This window comes from Monodelphis domestica, chromosome 1 (genome assembly GCF_027887165.1).
Source record: "Monodelphis domestica isolate mMonDom1 chromosome 1, mMonDom1.pri, whole genome shotgun sequence".
NCBI lineage: Eukaryota > Metazoa > Chordata > Mammalia > Didelphimorphia > Didelphidae > Monodelphis > Monodelphis domestica.
The window spans coordinates 34,439,970-34,461,501 of record NC_077227.1 but is presented as its reverse complement, the minus strand read 5'-3'; the positions used below and the strand labels follow the sequence as shown (position 1 = coordinate 34,461,501).

General features: G+C 37.6%; 1 protein-coding gene across 13 annotated transcripts in view; it reads right to left on the bottom strand.

Annotated features, from left to right (window-relative positions):
• SCAPER (S-phase cyclin A associated protein in the ER) overlaps positions 1–21,532 on the bottom strand; it is a 406,197-nt gene that overhangs the window by 354,428 nt on the left and 30,237 nt on the right. For all 13 annotated transcript variants that reach the window (XM_007477981.3, XM_007477982.3, XM_056796839.1 and 10 more), the window contains one exon: positions 19,868–19,985. In XM_007477981.3, coding sequence (XP_007478043.2) covers positions 19,868–19,985 — 118 coding nt within the window. The remainder of the gene's footprint in view (positions 1–19,867; positions 19,986–21,532) is intronic.

The following is a 21,532-nucleotide window of genomic DNA, read 5'->3' as shown; positions in this document are numbered from 1 at the left end:
TGGTCCAGCAAAGGAGTCTGAGAAAAGTTATCATATATAAGAAGTCAACCAAGAGAGAACAATGTTATGAAAACCCAGAAAGGAGAAATTAGAACAGGATGGTCAACAATGTCAAATGCTGCATAAGCGTCAAAAAGGATAAAGGTTAAGAAAAGATAAGAGGGGACAGCTAGGTGGCTCAGTGAGTAGAGAACCAGACCTGGAGATGGGAGGTCCTCAGTTGAAATCTGGCCTCAGATGCTTCCTAGCTGTGTGACCCTTGTGGAAGAGGCATGAAGGAAGAGAGAATTTCATGCATGCAAAACAAAGTAAAGGACCTCAGCTGTCAATCAAGAAAGAACATTCCAAATAGAATGTTCCCAGGAAACACAGTTGGAGAGTCAAGCCAGGCAGAAGGGGGAAGAAGCTCTGAACTGGACCCCTGTTAGCTTCTGTCCTAGGCTGAAGGACCCTTGGGGGGCAGGGTTCTGGAGCTAGGCCGAGAAGAAATTAACTTTTGTTGGTGGCTTAGAATGTGAAGAACAGATTGTATATTTGAGATTTGAATTTGAAGGAAGAAGAAAGAAAATTAAACAGTGATCCTCCCGTCTCCTTGACAGACTTGTGTCACAGCTGTGACAGGACTGACATTTCCTAAATCCTCCTAACCTTCATTATAGATTAGGGAAAATCTCATCCTTCTCACCTCAATTTCCATCCTTGTCCAGTTTTTTCCCAATAAACCCCCTTACTTGAGAAAGGGAGAGAAAGGAGTTTTTCTTCTCTAAACCTTACAGTTCACCTTTGAATTACTTAGAAGGGTGGCTGAGTAACAGGGAGGAGCGGAAGGAAGGCAGAAGGGCATGGGTGGAAAACTGGGAGGTGAAGGGTGGATGGTAGGAAATATCTTTATCTATTAACCCATATGATCATGGAATCTATTGATTATATGGGCAACATAACAATGTCTATTTTGCAGTTGCCATTCCAAACAGACCCTATACTCTGGCAGGTCCTGGTTCAAGTTTATGTTCTCTTAATGGCTGTCCTGCAGACTCTAACCCAAGTGAAGAAGATCTTTAGATTTGTGATTCCCCTTGGCTATTGGCTACTACTGGCTATTGATAACAACCTGGAAAGCATGATTAAGGCTGTGTTTGAGCAATTGATTAAGGAAAAAGGGCTAGATCAGGTTGTGGGCAAGGACAATGGACAAACAGAATGTGTACCTAAGATTTCTATTACACCCTGGGCAAGTTACATAACCTCAGTTGGCTAGCCCTTATCACTCTTCTGACTTGGGCCCAATATTTAATATTGATTTTAAGATAGTAGGGAAGGGTTTAAAAAAAACACACACACACACAAAAAAAAAAAACCTAAGAGTTCTGACAATTAGGAGATCACCATTAATAATAGATAGGAGCAATTAAGTGGAAAGATGAAAATCAAAAAGTCATCCTGTAGGAGATATAATGACGTAGATAAACACATTTGGCTCCTCTGCTTTTGGTTAAACTAATTGGCATACTATGTTTCAATTTGAGTCATATTCTCCCCTACACAATTTAAAGATTATCTTTGTTCTCAATTCTCAGCTCAAAATTATTTGAGCATCTTTTCTTTAAAGGCTCCCTTCTCAGAAAGAGTCAAAGGCTCTTTCTATTTAATTAAATCAGAAAGAAAAATTCTCTTTTAACACGTACTAATCTACTTTTTGACAGAGGAAGATATACCACTTGGGGAAAGGGGATCAAATGAAAAGCAGAGGCCATAGAATCCATGATAAGCTGTCAGAGAACAATAAATATTCTAACTCATAAATCCTAACTACGTTAATGTTTCTTATATTTTTCTACTGAATTTTGTTTAAAAGTCACTCAATCTCAGAAATAAGTAATTGTTTTCTTTAAATTGTCCTTATATTGTTTTTCATTTAAAATATATAAAAAGATCATATTCTACAGAATGTGGGCTTTTTAAATTCTTTATATATAGCCTCTCAAAGGACCTTCTGATTTTCCTTTTTTAATCATATTTTTTCAAATCAGCAAAAATCTTTACCCTTTCTCCCTTCACATAAACACATCCAGTCCCCCACTGTGAACTAAGAAAAAATAAAATCTTTATTACACATATAGTTAAGCAAAACAAATGTCCTCATTGATAAGTGCGTATGTATATATATATATATATATATATATATGTTGACTGTATATGTGCATCTGTGTGTGCCTGTGTAATATGTATTCTGTGCTCTGAGGAAAGAAATTCTGTGCTCATGGAAAGAATGTTTCATTAAATCTCTACAATCATGGCTAAGCATTCCACTAGTCTCTAATTCTTTCAAAGATGTTTGTCTTTGACATATGGTTGTCTTTTGATAAGTTTTTCTTCAGGTTCTCTTCACTTCATGCTGCATGAGTTTGCATGTCTTTTCAGGTTTCTCTGACACGATCCCCTTCATCAATTCTTAAAACACAATAGTATTCCATCATATCTATTCATAATAACTTGTTCAGCCATTCCCCAGCTTAGGAGAACCCCCTAAGATTCTCATACTTTGCTACCTCAAAAAGAGCTAAAATACAAACAAAACCAGTGTAACCAAGATTTTTAGGGAAACAACAACCTAGGAAAAAAATCCTTACAGCAAATTTCTTGATTAAAGCTCTAATTTCTCAAATCTATTGAGAACTCAGTCAAATTTATAAGAATACAAGCCATTTCCCAATTGACAAATGGTTAAGGAATATGAATGGATAGTTTTCAGATGAAGAAATCAAAGCTATCAATAATCACATGAAAAAAGTTCTAAATCACTTAGAGAAATGCAGATTAAAACAACTCTGTGGTACCAACTCACACCTATCATATTGGCTAATGTGACAGTAAAGTTGGTGGGGATGTGGGGAAATTGGGACACTAATGCATTTTCAGTGGAATGGTGAACTGATCCAACCATTCTGGAGGGCAACTTGGAACTATGCCAAAGGGCTATAAAACTGTGCATATACCCTTTGATCCAGTAATACCAATACTAGGTCTGTTTCCCAAAGAGATAAAAAGATAAAAGGGGGAAGGACTTAGTTGTACAAAAATATTTAAAGCAGCTCTCTTTGTGGTGGCAAAGAATTGGAAATTGAAGGAATATCCCTCCATTGGAGCCCAGCTGAACAAATTGTGGTGTATGATGGTGATAGAATACTATTATGCTGTGAGAAATGAACAGGATGATTTCAGAAAGAGCTGGTCTTCAGAAAGACCTACTGGTGGGCAGAAAAAACCTACTGATGCAAAGTGAAATAAGCAGAATCAGAAGAACATTGTACACAGTTAGTAATATTGTATAAAGATCAACTATAAAAGACTTAGTTAGATATTCTCACCAATACAGTGATCCAGATCAATTCTAAGGAACTCGTGTCAAAGAATGCTATCCTCCTCCAGAGAAGGAACCGTGGGGAGTTGGAAAGTAAATCAAATCATACTACTTTTCACTTTGGTTTATTTGGGTTTTAGTTTTAAGTGAGTATTTTCTTACAACAATGACCAATGTAGAAGTGTTTTTTGCATGATAATACATGTAAAAAGCAAATCAAATTGTTTATCATCTCTGGGATGAGGGAGGAAGCAGAAAAGGGAGACAATTTGAATTTTATAGTTTTTGAAAATGTTTTAAATTGTTATTACATGTCATTGGAAAAAATAAATTATTTTTAAAAGCCATAAATATTTTCATATATCTTTAGGGCATGTTTTGCTTAGGACTAATGAGACCTTTAATGTACCCTCACTCTAAGTTCCCTTTCTCCCCTTTTACCTCCTATTTTCCAATTGAATGAAATCTTTTTCTGTAGCTAACTGTGTGTTCTTAGAGCTCTGACCAATTCCAATGAGTGAGGTTTTGTGAGCCCGTTTTCCTCATTCCTTCCTTAATTATCTAGATGTCTACATGTGCACCCTGATTATATGAAATAGTTTTCCTTTCTTTTTCCCTCCCCCAATCTGTTTATTTCTCTTCACCTCCCATTTCATTATTCTTTTAAAATTATCCAAATATAACAGTCACACACAAGTCTTTTAATTACTCCATGATCCTGATAATAAGATTCAAAGGAAAGACATATATTCTTTACCTTGTATGAGAAAATAAAAGCAGTTTTTCCTAGCTTAGTCCTTTATCACTGTTCATTTGTATTAGCACAGCTCTAGCCTTTTCATCAGGAAGGCCTAGAAATCTTTGCTACTAAAAGCAATACAATGGTTCAGGACAATTCTGAGGGATTTACAAAAAAGAATGCTATCCACCTTTAGAGAAAGAACTATTGCAGTATCACTTGCTTATTTGGGTTATTTGGGGCTTTGGTTTTACAACATTATTCACTTACAAAAATGAATAATATAGAAATATATTTTGCATGATAATACATAAACCAGAAAAAAAATTATGATCCTATGATCTACCTACTTGGAAATGAAATGAGAATAACACACTTAAAAAAAAATCTATAAGTACTCTATTTCATTAAAGTTCTATTTTTCCCTCTATGATTAGACTAAGTCTTGCTGGGTAATTCTTGCCTATAATCCCATATTCTTTGTCTTCTGGAATATGGTATTCCAAGCTATCTGTTCCTTAAAAGTGGCTATTTCTAATCTTCTGTGACCCTGAATAGGGATCTACAGAATGCGAAATCTTTGTTTCTGGCTCCTTTCAATATTTTTTATTTGATCTAGGAGCTTTGAAATTGGGCTACAATGTCCTTAAGGCATTTTCATTTTGGGGATTTCTTTCAGAAAGTAACTGATGTATTACTTTTTTTTTCCATTTTGCCCTCTGGTTCTAAAAGATATGGGACCTTTTAAGATTTCTTGAACTATGATGTGTAGGCTCTTGCTTTCTCAGTTTTGAGGTAATTCTACAATTGTTAAATTTAAGCAGAAACCTGGGAAGAATTTTTACAGCAATGGTCTCTCATAAAGGCCTCAAGAATACAAGTCACTCCCTCAGCAAGACTGTCTATGATAAGCCCAAAGATCCCAGCTTTTTGGACCAAAAATCCACTATTTGATAAAAACTGCTGGGAAAATTGGAAGACAGTATGGGAGAGATTAGGTTTGGATCAACATCTCACACCCTACACCAAGATAAACTCAGAATGGGTGAATGACTTGAATATAAAGGAGGAAACTCTAAGTAAATTAGGTGAACACAGAATAGTATACTTGTCAGATCTTTGGGAAAGGAAAGTTTTAAAGACCAAGCAAGACTTAGAAAAAAATCACAAAATGTAAAATAAATAATTTTGATTATATTAAATTAAAAAGGTTTTGTACAACACAAAACCAATGCAACCAAAATTAGAAGGGAAGCAACAAACTGGGAAACGATATTCATAACAAAAACTTCTGACAAAGGTCTAATTACTCAAATTTATAAAGAGCTAAACCAATTGTACAAAAAATCAATCCATTCTCTAATTGATAAATGGGCAAGGGACATGAATAGGCAGTTTTCAGATAAAGAACTCAAAACTATTAACAAGCACATGAAGAAGTGTTCTACATCTCTTATAATCAGAGAGATGCAAATCAAAACAACTCTAAAGTATCACCTCACACCTAGCAGATTGGCTAACATGACAGCAAAGGAATGTAATGGATGCTGGAGAGGATATGGCAAAGTTGGGAAATTAATGCACTGCTGGTGAACTGATCCAACCATTCTGGAGGGCAACTTAGAACTATGCCCAAAGGGCACTAAAAGACTATCTGCTCTTTGATCCAGTCATACCACTGCTGGGTTTATACCCCAAAGAGATAAAAAGGAAAAAGACATATACAAGAATATTCATAGCTGCTCTTTTTGTGGTGGCAAAAAAATTGGAAAATGAGGGGATGCCCTTCAATTGGGGAATGGCTGAACAAGTTGCGGTATATGTTGGTGATGGAATACTATTGTGCTGTAAGGAATAATAAATGGGAGGGATTCCATGTGAACGAGAACAACCTACAGGAAGTGATGCAGAGTGAGAGGAGCAGAACCAGGAAAACATTGTACACAGAGACTGATACACTGTGGTACAATCGAATGTAATGGACTTCTCCATTAGTGTCAATGCAGTCATCCTGAACAACCCAGAGGGATCTACGAGAAAGAACACTATCCACATCCAGAGGAAAAACTGTGGGAGTAGAAACACCAAAGAAAAACAACTGCTTGATCACATGAGTCGAGGGGATATGACTAAGGATGTAGACTCTAAATGATCATCCTAATGCAAACACCAACAACATGGAAATAGGTTCTGATCAAGGACACATGTAAAACCCAGTGGAATTGTGCACTGGCTATAGGAAGGGGTGGGAGGAGGGGAGGGAGGGAAAGAAGATGATTCTTGTAACCAAGGAATAACGTTCTAAATTGACTAAATAAATTTTAAAAAAAAGAATACAAGTTACTCTTCAATGGATAAATGGTCAAAGAATAAGTACAAGCAATTCTCAGAAGAAATCAATTCTCCCTAAAGTCATATGAAAAAATGTTCTAAATCACTATTGATTGAAGAAATGTAAATTAAAACAACTCTGAGGTACCACTTTCCCCTAACAGACTGGCTGATGTGACAATAAAGAAAAATAAAAAATGTTGGAGATGTAAGAAAATTGGGACACTAGTGCACTGTTGGTGGAGTTGAGAACTGATTCAACAATTCTGGAGAACAGTGTCCAATAGTTCATACCGTTTGAGGCAACAATACCACCATGAGGTCTATATCCCAAAGAGATTTCTTTGGTTGGGGGTTGACACTATTTATACAAAAATATTTATAGAAGCTCTTTTTGTGGTGGCAAAGATTTAGGAATTGAAGGGATAGCTATCAATTGAGGAATGGCAGAATGGCTAAAGAAGTTGTGTCATATGATTGTGATACAGTAATAGTGTGCTACATGAAAATAGAGCAGAATGATTTCAGAAAAAAAGGGGGAGAAAGAGGAAAAAACTGGACTCACATGAACTGATGTAGAATAAAGTGAGTAGAACCAGGAGAACATTGTGCAAAATAGCAGCAATTTTGTATGAAGACCAATAATGAATGACTTAAAAGAGATTTTTTTGGCAATACAATGATCTAAGACAACCCCAAATGACTTATGATAAAAAATGCTACTCACCTCCAGAAAAAGAATTCATTGAATATGAATGTAACTGAGGCATTCTTTTTTACTTTATTATTCTTGGGGTTTTGGTCTGCATTTTCTTTTGCAATATGGCTAATATGGAAATGTTTTGCATGATTGCACATGTATAATCTAAATCAAATTGCTTGCTTTCTTTCTCAAGGAGAGGAGAGAGGAAGGAGAAAGGGAAAGCATATGGAATGTTTGTTTGTGTGCAATTGAGAAAGAAATTGAATGTCAAACAAGTAAACACACAAAAAACCCCATCAACTTGAGCCCTATTACTATCTAACTTTATATGCTGGTAGCATACAGCCCCTGAGTAGCCAATGGATTTCCTCAAGGCTATTTGGATTCACAGCCTGGGTATAGATGCCATATTTATACCACATAATGCCTTAATGAGTGACCTTAGACAAGTCAATCCACTTTAAATGTGAGGGTAACAAAGAGCTATAAAATTGTATACCCTTGACCAGTATTGGGTCTGTATCCCAAAGAGATAATTAAAAATGGGGAAAGGACCTACTTGTACAAAAATATTTATAGTGGCTCTTCCTATGGTGGCAAAGAATTAGAAATAAAGGGGAATGGCTGAACAAATCGTGGTACATGTTGGTAATGGAATATTATTGTGTTATAAGAAATGATAATCGGGATGATTTCAGAAAATCTGGAAAGAGCTACATGAACCAATGCAGAGCAAAATAAGCAGAACTGGGGGAACATTGTACACAGTCACAGCAACCCTGTAGGATGATCAATTGGAAAAATTAGGCTACTCTCAGCAATGCAATGGTCTAGTACAATTCTAAAGGTCTTATGATGGGGAATGCTATCTACCTCCAGAGAAAAAACTATTAAGAATCAGATTCAGATCAAAGCATTTGTTCTCATTAAGTTCTCCAACTTAACATTAGTCTATTTATGGATTTATTTGGGGGATTTGGTTTTAGATGAATATTCTCTTACAACAATGACCAACATGGAAGTAAATTTTCCGTGATAATACATGTATATCCCAAATCAGATTACTTACCATCTCCAACAAGGGTGAGGGAATGGAAGGAGGGTGACAATATAGATCTTATAATTTCAGAAAACATGTTGAAAATTGTTATTACATGTAATTGGGGAAATAAAATGTCTTGGAATAAAATGAAAAGCCTCAAGTATCAATTAAAATAAAATGAAGTAATTTGTAAGAGTGAGGGTGGGGTTAGAAAGCCTCTTAGGCTCCTCTTGTTGGCAGGTAGGTGACACTCAGCCTCTAGCCCCTAGTTGCGCAGCTGCCTTCTTTGCTTTCTCCTTACTAATGTCTGACATCCTAGGAATTTATTATCTAACACAGGACAGAAGGCTTATATAGAAATGATGACTGCTTAAGTGAAGTGGGAAAAAAATTCAAAGACAGCTGGAGAACAAGTGGGACATCAAGGAAAATGTTAAAGTAAATGAGCTGAGACAGAAAGATGGGTAAAGATTGGGGGTGGGGAGGAACCTAGGAAAACGGGTAAGAATGAGTTAAAAGTGTGAATCTGAGATGTCATTTCCATTAATGCCCTAAGAGACATAGCTCCTAAATAACTTTCTAAAAATAGAAAACACAATCCTTGATGTATGTTAAAGTCTCATCTTGATTTCCTTTTTCCTTCAAGGCCAGAACAGTATAATCAACCAAATTTTCTCTTAAATGTTTTAAAAAGCACCAAAGTCAAAGTGATTTAACTATGCAAGTTTTAAAAAAAAAATCCAAACCAATATTTAGTCTCCATTTTAAAAAAAATAGTTTATATTTATTGCAAAATACTTTATAAATTTATAAAAATAAAAACACTGCTTTCACCTTAGAAAGGGCATTCTTCTTAATAGTATCCCTGAGATAACATGAATTTAAATAAGTGAAAGATAAAATAAGGTTTCAATAACTTGACTTTCCCTCCCAGTCTTCATGGTTTTTGATTCCTTTAAGAAAATATTTTCTTCTCCAGATCTTGTTGTCCCTCATTTGCTTCCTTCATTTTGTCCTTCCCCCTCTGTCTCATCCATAAAGTCCCCATGGCTATGAAAAGTTTTTAATGACTTATTAAAAACTTACTATCAAGGGGGCAGCTGGGTAGCTCAGTGGATTGAGAGCCAGGTCTAGATATGGGAGGTCCTAAGTTCAAATCTGGCCTCAGACACTTCCTAGCTATGTGACCCTGGGCAAGTCACTTAACTCCCATTGCCTAGCCCTTACCACTCTTCTGCCTTGAAACCAATACACAGTATTAATTCCAAGGTAGAAGGTAAGGGTTTATTTTAAAACAAAAGAAAACAACAACAACAAAAAACTTACTATCAAATAAAATTACATCTAAATTTGCTTAGTAATTATTTACATTGAAATTAATTTCAATGCATATCATGACTTTTAGTCACTCCAAGTCTATCTGGATTTCTGTTTATCTATTCTCATTTACTTTTTCTCAAATATGGTCACAGTTCATGTGTACCTTTTCTTTGGTTTTGTTTTATTTTGCATTGTTTTCTCAAGGTCTTTCTAGATTTCTTTTTACTCTTCAGACTTGATGATCTTAGTTGTATTCAATATTCTGAGCCTGAGTGATGGAGGAAGGATAGGGAGCAATCTTTGCAGATGATATGATGGTTTACTTAAGGAATCCTAGAGAATCAACCAAAAAGTTACTTGAAATAATCAACAACTTTAGCAAAGTTGCAGGATACAAAATAAACCTGCATAAGTCATCAGCATTTCTATATATCTCTAACCCATTTCAGCAGCAAGAATTAGAAAGAGAAATACCATTTAAAATCACCCTAGACAATATAAAATACTTAGGAATCTATCTGCTGAGACAAACACAGGAACTATATGAACACAGCTACAAAACACTCTCCACACAGTTAAAACTAGATCTAAACAAATGGAAAAACACTGATTGCTCATGGGTGGGATGAGCTAACATAATAAAAATGACAATCCTACCCAAATTAATTTACTTATTTAGTGCCATACCCATTGAACTACCAAAACACTTCTTTCCTGAATTAGAAAAAACCATAACTAAGTTCATTTGGAAGAACAAAAGATCAAGGATATCCAGGGAAATCTTGAAAAAAAAATGCAAACAAAGGAGGACTTGCAGTCCCAGATCTCAAACTATACTATAAAGCAGTGGTCATCAAAACAATTTGGTACTGGCTAAGAGACAGAAAGAAGGATCAGTGGAATAGACTTGGGGTAAATGACCTCAGCAAGTCAGTCTATGACAAACCCAAAGACCCCAGCTTTTGGGACAAAAAATCCACTATTTGATAAAAACTGCTGGGAAAATTGGAAGACAGTGTAGGAGAGATTACGTTTGGATCAACACCTCACACCCTACACCAAGATAAACTCAGAATGGGTGAATGACTTGAACATAAAGAAGGAAACTATAAGTAAATTAGGTGAACACAGAATAGTATACATGTCAGACCTTTGGGAAGGGAAAGATTTTTAAACCAAGCAAGACTTAGAAAGAATCACAAAATGTAAAATAAATAATTTTGACTACATCAAATTAAAAAGTTTTTGTACAAATAAAACCAATGTAACTAAAATCAGAAGGGAAGCAACAAATTGGGAAACAATCTTCATAAAAACCTCTGACAAAGGTTTAATTACTCAAATTTACAAAGAGCTAAATCAATTGTACAAAAAGTCAAGCCATTCTCCAATTGATAAATGGGCAAGGGACATGAATAGGCAATTTTTAGGTAAAGAAATCAAAACTATTAATAAGCACATGAAAAAGTCTTATAAATCTCTTATAATCAGAGAGATGCAAATCAAAACAACTCTGAGGTATGTAACATTTAAAATAGTTGTAGCCTTAAATTTTTGTAGATAAAAGAGTGGGAGCCATAAACTGTTATAATTAAAATGGTTGATGTTGTAAACTGTAGTGAGTTAAAATGGTGGAAGATATAAATTGTGATAGATATAAGAGAGGGTGAGTAAATTTGACCGCAGAAAATATGTTTTACTACAGTGTCTTGGTTTTAAATCAAATATAAGGTGGTCGCCAGGGAATATATTCCCAAATTATGAATATGCCCAAGTCAACTGGGTTTTATAGAGATTTTAATTAATAATACAATGACTAGTTAAAAGAAAGAGAGAAAAAGGAAATAAGTATGAAGGGCCTTAAGCCAACATGGCCTAGACCTGAATCTTAAGAGAGAGAGAATCAGTCAGTTTTTTATCACTCACCACAAGATTTGTCTTAAGCAAGGATGTCTGGGTAACAGAGTCTCCCCAGAGGGAGTTCCATCCAGAGTCAGCCTCCCAAGGGACTTCTTCTCAAGAGATCTTCAAAGGGCCTCCTCCAAAAGGATCTATATCCAAGCCTCCCAGGATCCAAGGATCTCCAAGCCTCCTTTGCTCAAGAGATACCTTTTCTTATATAGGGGTTTTTTTCCTATGTCACCTCCCCTAAGTTCTTCCATCTACCAATCACCGTAGATGTTTCCTAAAGGACAGCCCATCTGAATTCCTGCTAAGTCGACTAATCTCCTCAGTAAGTCTGAACCAGAGAAAATGCTGCTGTGTCGACTAATCCCCTCAGTAAGTCTGAACCAGAGAAAACACAGCTGAGTCGACTAATCTCATTAAGAGAAAACTTGCCCAACCCTTTTAGGTACCTAGCATCCCATTGATCAATTCTAAAAAACAGGCATAGCTCAAAGAACTCCTTGCCTTATTATAAGCATGGGTCCAAGTACTTTCATTGTTTAGCAAGGAGTTTTCTCCCCTAAAGCAGTCTTAAGTATGGGTGGAGTAGAGGTCCTCCCATTTCTGATCCTGGCGAGTTCTCACATCAAAATGGGGAATGTTTCCAGTAGGGAATTTGTTCCAATGGAGGATTCCTCGATGTGGAAATTTTTAACATTCACAAGTAAGTCTGAGAAATTTCAAGATTTACAATCCCCCCCTGATGATCATTGGGAGACTAGTCTCCCCATTGATCATTTAACATAATCAATTTGTAATCCTAAATGCACTTCTAACTATAGATATACACAATATTCAATTTTTCTAAGAGGAGTTAGAATAGTGAGAGAGGAATAGTAAAGAAAAGAAAGCAAAACCAATGTTTTGCTAGGCGCATTGACAGAAAGCCAAATTAGGGGCAGTCCCTTTTGGCATAAATGTGTACATATACAATAAATGTTCAATCAAAGTTCAGTTCAATCAATCATATCCAAAGTTCATTCTTGATCTTCTTGATGAAGTGTAGGTTTTCCGGCATCTTTCTGCAACAGTTCATTCTCTGGATATAAAAGTTTCAAGCTTCTTTCTTGAAGATCTTTTCTCAAACAAAATCAAAATCTTGAATTTTTATAAAAGTACAATCTTAAACAAAAAATCAAAATTCTTGGATTTTTATAAAAATACAATCTCAAACAAAAAAATTCAAAAATTCTTAGATTTTAAATTAAAATACAATCCCCCCTGAAGTAGGTGTTAAAAAACATTCAGTTCAACTCAGAATGCAATGTTGAGTTATGGGGGTATATGAGTCAATTATCAAAAGAAGAGAAAAATTATCAAAAACATAAGAAAAAATTCAAAATAGGTCCTTGTATAGGTCCAATTTAAAGTAATTTCTATCCCACAACTATGTAGGACAGAAGATATACACATGAGAGCCATTGCACAGAGCCAAAGAAAAGCCAATCCAGGATGGATTGATGCACTTCTAGGCCAATACAAAGGTCTTGAACCTAGTGTGAAGACTCGAGGTTACTGTGTTTATCATTGCTAGACATAGGCTTTCCTTGTGTCCACATTCACTCTGAAGATACTCACAGACGAGTATCCCCAAACTTGGCTCCTACTTGGCTTCTATAATCTGGTCCCTTTCTTTTCTGCCTCATAGTGTGGTGCCTTTCTATAGTCCTGGCTACTGACTGGGTAAATGCATCATTGCTTAGATCATTTTGATTAGGCCTTGATTCAAGGACTGTGAATTTTAAAAGTCTCCATCTTGGTCTAATCAAAATTTGTGCACAAATTGTGCACCCAAAAATTGTGCACACCCACACTACACGGGCATGTGCTAGTCAATGACAAATCAAAAATAACTAACTGCCCACCTGGGCTGTCCTAAGCTAAGCTAGAGCCAACCATTGGCACTTGTGAGACACAGGAAGTGAGGTAAGGAACAGCCTCTGGATTTCGCTCACTTCCTGTGGAGAGAGCTAGACGTGAGTTGGTGTTAGGAGCTTGGAGGGAGAGGACGCCCGCAGACAGCTTTCCTTCAGATCACTCACGTGAGTTAAGGACTGATTCTTTCCACCTTGGCCCTTTGGGCCTAGAACTCACTCTGCCTTGGTCAGAGGTTGAGTAGCCCCTTTCCCCTTTCTCTTCTCTCCTTCTCTCCCTCTCCTTTCCCTACTCCCAGTGTGATTAAACCTCCATAAACTCCATTCTGACTTGAGTGTTTCATTTTAGGAATTTCATAAGTATTCCTTGGCGGCCATTGTTCAATATTATACCAATCCCAGAAGCTAAAAATTTTAACCATTACAGGACCTGTCATAGATTTATTTTTCTTTTACTTGGAATTTTTACACATAAGACTTTGATAGTCTATATTTTCATTCAGAAATTTTTCTTTTCTTTTGGATTTTTCTGATGTTTTTGTTCATTTCTCTTACCAATTGATTCATATACCTCATACCTCAGCCATGCATCCCTAAGTGATACTGTATTTGTCAATCACCCTCTTAAAGGGGGGAATGTAAAAAATATCATTATTTAAATTGCAAAGTTTAAATTCCTTTTGAGAAGAATTTTAGGTAAAGAAGATGCTACTTCTCTGAATCCAGAACTGAACTGTTGGAGAAGCCACCATGAAGAAGCCTCCAGACCACAAGCTGCACAAAATGAACTTTGGGTATAGTTGATTGAACATTTATTTGTATGTATACTTTCATGCCAAAGGGGACTGCCCCCTAACTGGCTTTTTGTCAATGTGTTCAGCAATTATTGGTTTTCTTCTTTTTTTTCTTTCTCTTATTCTCAAATTATTGTAATGTTTAAGTTGATTATGTTCTCATGATCCTTTTTGGGGAAACTTTGCTCCCCAACAACAATCAAACGGGGGAATGCAAAAAATAGACTCGAATACAGGACTACAATCCCCACAATTCCTTGCTCCACTTCCCCAGAATGCTTTCTATTCTCACCTGGGCTGAGATCGAGAAGGTATTTAACCTGGTAGCAAAGGTTTTTGGGTCTCTTTTGGACTTCCGTTTTGGAGCAGACGCGTCTCTTCCGTGATGTGAGGTTATCTTGCCTAGGCCTCTGGCCTAGGCATGTGTTTTTTCTTATTCTGTATTTTCTTTAATTTTTAACCTTTAATAAACCTCTGAAAAATATAATACTCCTTGCAGAGAGAAACTAATTCTACCTGCCTCAGTATCCCCTAAATTTTTATCTTTACAGGTATCACCTTACACCTAGCAGATTGGCTAACATGACAGCAAAGGAAAGTAATGAATGCTGGAAGGGATGTGGCAAAATTGGGACATTAATTCATTGCTGGTGGAGTTGTGAATTGATCCAACCATTCTGGAGGGCGATTTTGAACTATGCCCAAAGGGCAATAAAAGATCTACCCTTTGATCCAGCCATAGCACTGCTGGGTTTGTACCCCAAGGAGATAATAAGGAAAAGGACTTGTACAAGAATATTCCTAGCTGCGCTCTTTGTGGTGGCCAAAAATTGGAAAAGGAGGGGATGCCCTTCAATTGGAGAATGGCTGAACAAATTGTGTTATGTTAGTGATGGAATACTATTGTGCTCAAAGGAATAATAAAGTGGAGGAATACTATGGAGACTGGAACATCCTCCAGGAATTGATGCAGAGTGAAAGGAGCAGAACCAGGAGAACATTGTACACAGAGACTGACACACTGTGGTACAAGAGAACGTAATGGACTTCTCCATTAGTGTCAATGCAATATCCCTGAACAATCTGCAGGGATCTAGGAGAAAAAACACTATTCACATGTGAGCAGAGGACAAACTGTGGGAGTAAAAACACTGAGGAAAGGCAACTGCTTGACTACAGGGGCCAAGGGGATATGATTGAGGAGAATCTCTAAACGAACACTCTAATGCAAATATCAACAACATAGAAATGGGTTCGAATCAAGAACGCATGTGATACCCTGTGGAATTTCATGTCGGCTATGGGAGAAGTGGGGGATGGGGGGGTAGGGGAAGAAAATGATCTTTGTTCCCAATGAATAATGTTTGAAAATGACCAAATAAAATAATGTTCAAAAAAAAAGTGGAAGTGGAAGTATTAAGAGATTATAGCAGAGTAGATTGCAGCTGCAGGCAGACTTCTGGTGCACTCTTGGCTGATCATGACCAACTGACACTGCAAAAAGCAAAACCATGGATAAGGGGGCTCTACTATATCTTTATCATGGAAGGGTCAGCCATCAGGTTAGGAGTCTCTCTGAACTTGATGAGGCTAGTTCTTGGACAAGAGACACAAAATCTGATTTTTGACCATACTGAAAAGAAAAGAAAGATTGTAGTCAGCTTAGTTTCCTAAAACCCAAGAGTTAACAAACAATAATAATAACAGCAGCTAACATTTAAATAGCACTCTATGCCAGAAAACATGCTAAGGACTTAACAATTATCTCATTTAATCCTTACAACATCCCTGAGAAGCTGGTGCTTTTAAAAAATATCATACCCACTTTATAGATAACTCCATGTCACTTTTTTCTCCTGGATACTCATTCACTGGGTTTTGTGACCCTCCTCTCTTGGTTCTCTACCAACCAGTTTGACCACTCTCTAAGTCTTCTTTGAGGACTACTTTGGATCACCAGCTATACATTCCCCCACTAAGTAGAGATGTCTCCTCAAGGATCTTCATGGATCCTGTTCTATTTTCTCTTTGTCTCTGCCATCTCCATCTCCATCTCCCTCCTTCACCTCATTAGCTCACAGGGATCATCTCTATCTAGATACTACCCAGATCTGTGATCTATTCCTAGTCTTCTTCCTGAAATCCAGTTCTGCATTACCAATTACCGATTGGGCCTCTCAAACTAAACATGACCAAAGCAATCACATGGTAGTCTTTCCTCTCAAACCTACATGGACTCTGGTGGCTGAGGCCACTTATTATCCTTCCAGTCACTCAAGCTCGCTCACTTCCACGCACAATGCAGAGTTAATCAGTTGCCAAATCTTGTAGTTTCTCCCTCCACAATGACTTTCATATTGATGCTCTTTTCTCTCCTCACACAGCTACCATCCTATCTAGGGTCTCTTGCTTAGGCTACTGAAATAGTCTCTTAATTGGTCCCCCTGCGTCCAGTCTTATTTTTCCCCAATCCATCCTTCTCTGATCTTGTCTGCAGAGATTAAGAGCAGGGTGAAGAGGGGAAGGACTATAGGGAAATAGAATCTAAAGAAGTGTCTTTTAAGACAATTGGGGAATGGCTGAACAAATTGTGATTTATGAATATCATGGAATATTATTGTAGAATGTGATAGAATTGGAAAGAATGATTTCAGAGAATCCTGGGTATTATGAACTAACACAGGGAAGTAAGCAAAACCAAGAGACTAATTTATGTAAAAATAACATTGTAAAAAACAACAGAAACATTTAAGAATTAAGATAAAAGAAAGTGTCACTCATGCATTCCAAAGGACCTATGATGATCTGAATATCTACAGGTAGCCTCCTGACAGAGAGGTTAGGTACACAAGGGACAGACACCTACATTTTTGGGTCTGAAATCCTGTTGCTTGGCTATGCAAGTTTGTTTACAATAGGGTTTGTCCCTCTTACTTTCTCTTGTTTGGGAAGGTTCTGTAAAATTGAGATTTGAACTCTGGACTCCATCCCCCAGGAGTCCTTGCTAGCTCCCAGAATGCCCTCTAATCTCACTGAATTCTCAAATGGGCCGAGAGCAAAATGATTATTTAGAGGGTCTCTGCCCACCCGGGCCCTCTTCTCTTCCTGGCTTCGCTGTGTAAAGATTAAAATTTAGGGAATATGGGGAGACTGAGGCATCTGAGGCAGGTAGAAATTAGTTTCTCTCTGCAAGGAGTATTATATTTTTTAGAGGTTTATTAGAGGTTAAAGATTAAAGAATATACAAGTAAGAAACATGTGCCTAGGCCAGAGGCCTGGACAAAATAACCTCACATCATGGAAGAGACGCATCTGCTCCAAAACGGAAGTCCAAAAAAAAGCCAAGAGAGAGACAAAAGCCTTTGAATCAGCTTAAAAATCTTCTCGATCTCGGCCCAGGTGAGATTACAAGGCATTCTGGGGAAGTGGAGCAAAGGCTCGTGGGGATTGTAGTCCTGTATTCGAGTCTATTTTTTACATTTCCCCATGTGATCATTTTTGGAAAAATTAATTTTTCCCCAAAAGGATCATAAAAACATCATAAACTTAAAAGATTACAATAGTGTGAGGATAAGAGAAAAAAGAATAAAACCAATAATTGCTGAACACATTGACAAAAAGCCAGTTAGGGGGCAGTCCCCTTTGGCATAAAAGTATACATACACATAAATGTTCAATCAACTACACCCAAAGTTCAATTTTGTACAACTTGTGGTCTGGAGGCTTCTTCATGGTGGCTTCTCCAACAGTTCAGTTCTGGATTCAGAGAGGTAGCATCTTCTTTACCTAAAATTCTTCTCAAAAAAAAGGAATTTAAACTTTGCAATTTTCAGGCCCGGAGCCAGAGCGCAGACAAGCGGAGCTGCGGCACCAGGTGAGAGGCCAGGAGCAGGAGCAGAAGCAGGCAGGCAGAACTTAGCAGCCAGGGGCCAGGTGGGCAGCAAAACTGCAACAGGTCTGGATCGGGGGCTGAACACCCGCAGGCAAAAGCGGCTGAGCCAGGTCCGGACGGAGCCTGTGAGCTATCTACTGGCTGGAACTAAACGAGCAGCAGCTTTGTAAGGGTAAAAAACCTTGGCCAGAGAGATATGGCTCAAAAAAAAAATTTCTAGGTACTAGATATTAAAGATTAAATCAGAAGATTGAGAGTTTTTTTTCTCCCGAAGTGGTTACGCCAACTGTAAAGATTAAAATTTAGGGAATATGGGGAGACTGAGGCATCTGAGGCAGGTAGAAATTAGTTTCTCTCTGCAAGGAGTATTATATTTTTTAGAGGTTTATTAGAGGTTAAAGATTAAAGAATATACAAGTAAGAAACATGTGCCTAGGCCAGAGGCCTGGACAAAATAACCTCACATCACGGAAGAGACGCATCTGCTCCAAAACGGAAGTCCAAAAAAAAGCCAAGAGAGAGACAAAAGCCTTTGAATCAGCTTAAAAATCTTCTCGATCTCAGCCCAGGTGAGATTACAAGGCATTCTGGGGAAGTGGAGCAAAGGCTCGTGGGGATTGTAGTCCTGTATTCGAGTCTATTTTTTACAGCTGGCAAACAGACGGGTCTCATGATGTGAGTGAAAGTTGGGTGGGCCTCATGGCCCACCTAGCATGTGCTTTTCTTACTTGTATATTCTTTAATCCTTAATCTTCAATAAACCTCTAAAAAATATAATACTCCTTGCAGAGAGAAACTAATTTCCTACCTGCCTCAGTTTCCCTAAATTTTAATCTTTACAGTTCCAAGGAGGGCTTAACAATAGTGATACTAGAAAAAGGGGCAACAGTATAACATTTTCTAAATGCAAAGAGAACAGAAGTTAGAATAGGACAAGCACAACAGCTTTGAAAATAACATGTATAAATTACAGATTTAGAACAAATTAAAGATATAGATTTAGATAAATATAAACATTTTAAAGCAAATGATATGAAATAAAGATTTATCATTTCAAAGAGGATCCAGTTTTTGTCTTCTGTGGTGCATATGAAAATGCTCCTTTTTGATACTTAAGTTCAGAATAAAAAAAACCTAATCTTTTAAAAAATGAATATTACAAAAATACAAAGAACAAACTAGACTGAAAACAGACATAAAGAAGATACTTATGTGTGGAACACTGCATAAAGCCGTATTATTATAAGGGATGACTCCTGGCAGGGATGAGATTGGGGGAGGGAGGAGGACAATACAGAGGAAAATTTAACTGGTAATAAATTTTTTTTAATAACTCCCTATTATCTCTAGAGTCAAATACAAACCCTACTGTTTAGTATTGAAGTTCTTCACACTCTGGGACCAACTTACCTTTCTGGACCTATTCTGTGTGTCACACTTCCCTCTGCAAATCCTTTGGACCAGTCACAATGAGCTTCTTTCTCATCTCCACAAACACACTACCTCCACTATGGATGACTTTGCATGGGTTGTGCCTCATATGTAGAATGCACGTCCTCCTTCCTTCCCCAAGAATTCTTGGCTTCCTTCACAGCCTCACTATAATTTGATAGGAAGGAGGGCTCTGGTTTCTTCCCCACCACACTCACACTGGCCTGGTGCCCATGTCCTGAATAACCTAGCACACATACTGTTGTTTTTCCCCTATGGGGATGTGCTCCTTGAAGGCAGGGCCTGTTCTGCTTCTATCTTTGTGTCCCTCAGAGTCTGACACTGAGCAAGGGACAACTGACTGACTGCTAGAGAATTAAAAGGGAATTTCCAGGGGTGCTTTCTAAATGAGCATTTGTTCTTTGACACCTACCGTCATCATCTTTATTTTCCAAGGGGACGCTCCAAGCAATAAGGTTCCTCGCAGTGCGGCCCTCTTCTGCAACAATTTCCCTCACTTTGTCATGGCTATTGGAGCGCTGGAAGGAAGCCTACACACAGGGAAAAAGCATGAGTTTGCTTTTGGGTCAATCAATATAGGCAATTGATACTCTACTGGGTTTCTCAAAAGAGAAACACTCCAACCTTAATGGGACCCCAGCAGAAATCAAGGAACAGATAACAGGTTCTGATACCTTCTACAAAACACTCTGATGCTTCAAAAGCTGCTAACTCCAAGTCTAAGATTCTAAGCTAATTTAAAGTTTAGCTATATATATATATTTTAAAGAAATTATTTCTTTTTAAAAAGGAAAAGCTGTTTTATTTTCACAATGGGCATACATACACAAACTAAAGACTAACAAAATGTCATCAAAAGGTAAGTGATTCATCCCAACCCACTTAAAAAACAGTAGAATGTAAGCACCAGGAAAGCAAGGGATGTTTTTCATTTTGTCTTTCTGTTCTCAGCATCCAGTGCCTTGCATATAGTAAATAGACTAAAAATATTTGAACTTATTTGAATAAATATAATTGGCAATAACACTGAGTTGAGTTATATTTTTTCATATAAAATAAGTGTTGCTTAGAAGGAAGCATTTTTAACATGCTAAATATTTCCCCTATAATCTTACTCAATTTTTAAAAAATGTTTTCCTTAGAACACGTCAATTTTAGCCTAGCAGAATGTCCCAAAAGTTTTGTAGTAGTTTTAAGTCTTTTTTTTTTAAACCCTTACCTTCCATCTTGGAATCAATACCATGTACTGGTTCCAAGGCAGAAGAGTGGTAAGGGCTAGGCAATGGGGGTCAAGTGACTTGCTCAGGGTCACACAGCTGGGAAGTGGCTGAGGCCAGACTTGAACCTAGGACCTCCCATCTCTAGGCCTGGCTCTCAATTCACTGAGCCACCCAGCTGCCCCCAGTTTTAAGTCTTTAATAGCTTAAATTAAACTTTATATAGATTGAAAGCCATGTTAATAAATTAAGCTATAATTATTTGAATTAAGATTTACATAGCTTTATTAAGCTTTAATAAAACTTCTCTAAGATTTTTTTTAATCCTTACCTTCTGTCTTAGAATCAATATTATATATTGGTTCTAAGGCAGAAAAGCGGTAAGGGCTAGGCAATATGGGTCAGTCAAGTGATTTGCCCAGACACACAACAAGGAAGTGTCTGAGGTCACATTTGAACCCAGGACCTCCTGTTTCTAGGCCTGACTCTCAATTCATTGAGCCACCTTAACTGCCTCATACTCTAAGACAGTGATGGCAAACCTTTTAGAGATAGAATACTGGGCCCCTACTCCACCCCCAGACCTAGTGCCATGCCCCTCCCTACCCATTAGTGCCCCACCCTTATCCCACATAAGAGAGGGAGGAAGCACTCCCATTGGGCTACTGGACAAAGGGATGGGTGAAATGAGGAATGTCCTCAGTGAGTGAAGAGAAGGGGGGGGGGGGGTGGGAATGATCCCAATACTCCGCTCTACTGCCTATACGCTGCCCCTGTGTGCCTCCATTGGGCTGCTGGGCAGAAAGGCAAGGCATGTGAAAAAATATCATCAGGCACAGTGGAGCAGGGGGAGGGGAACA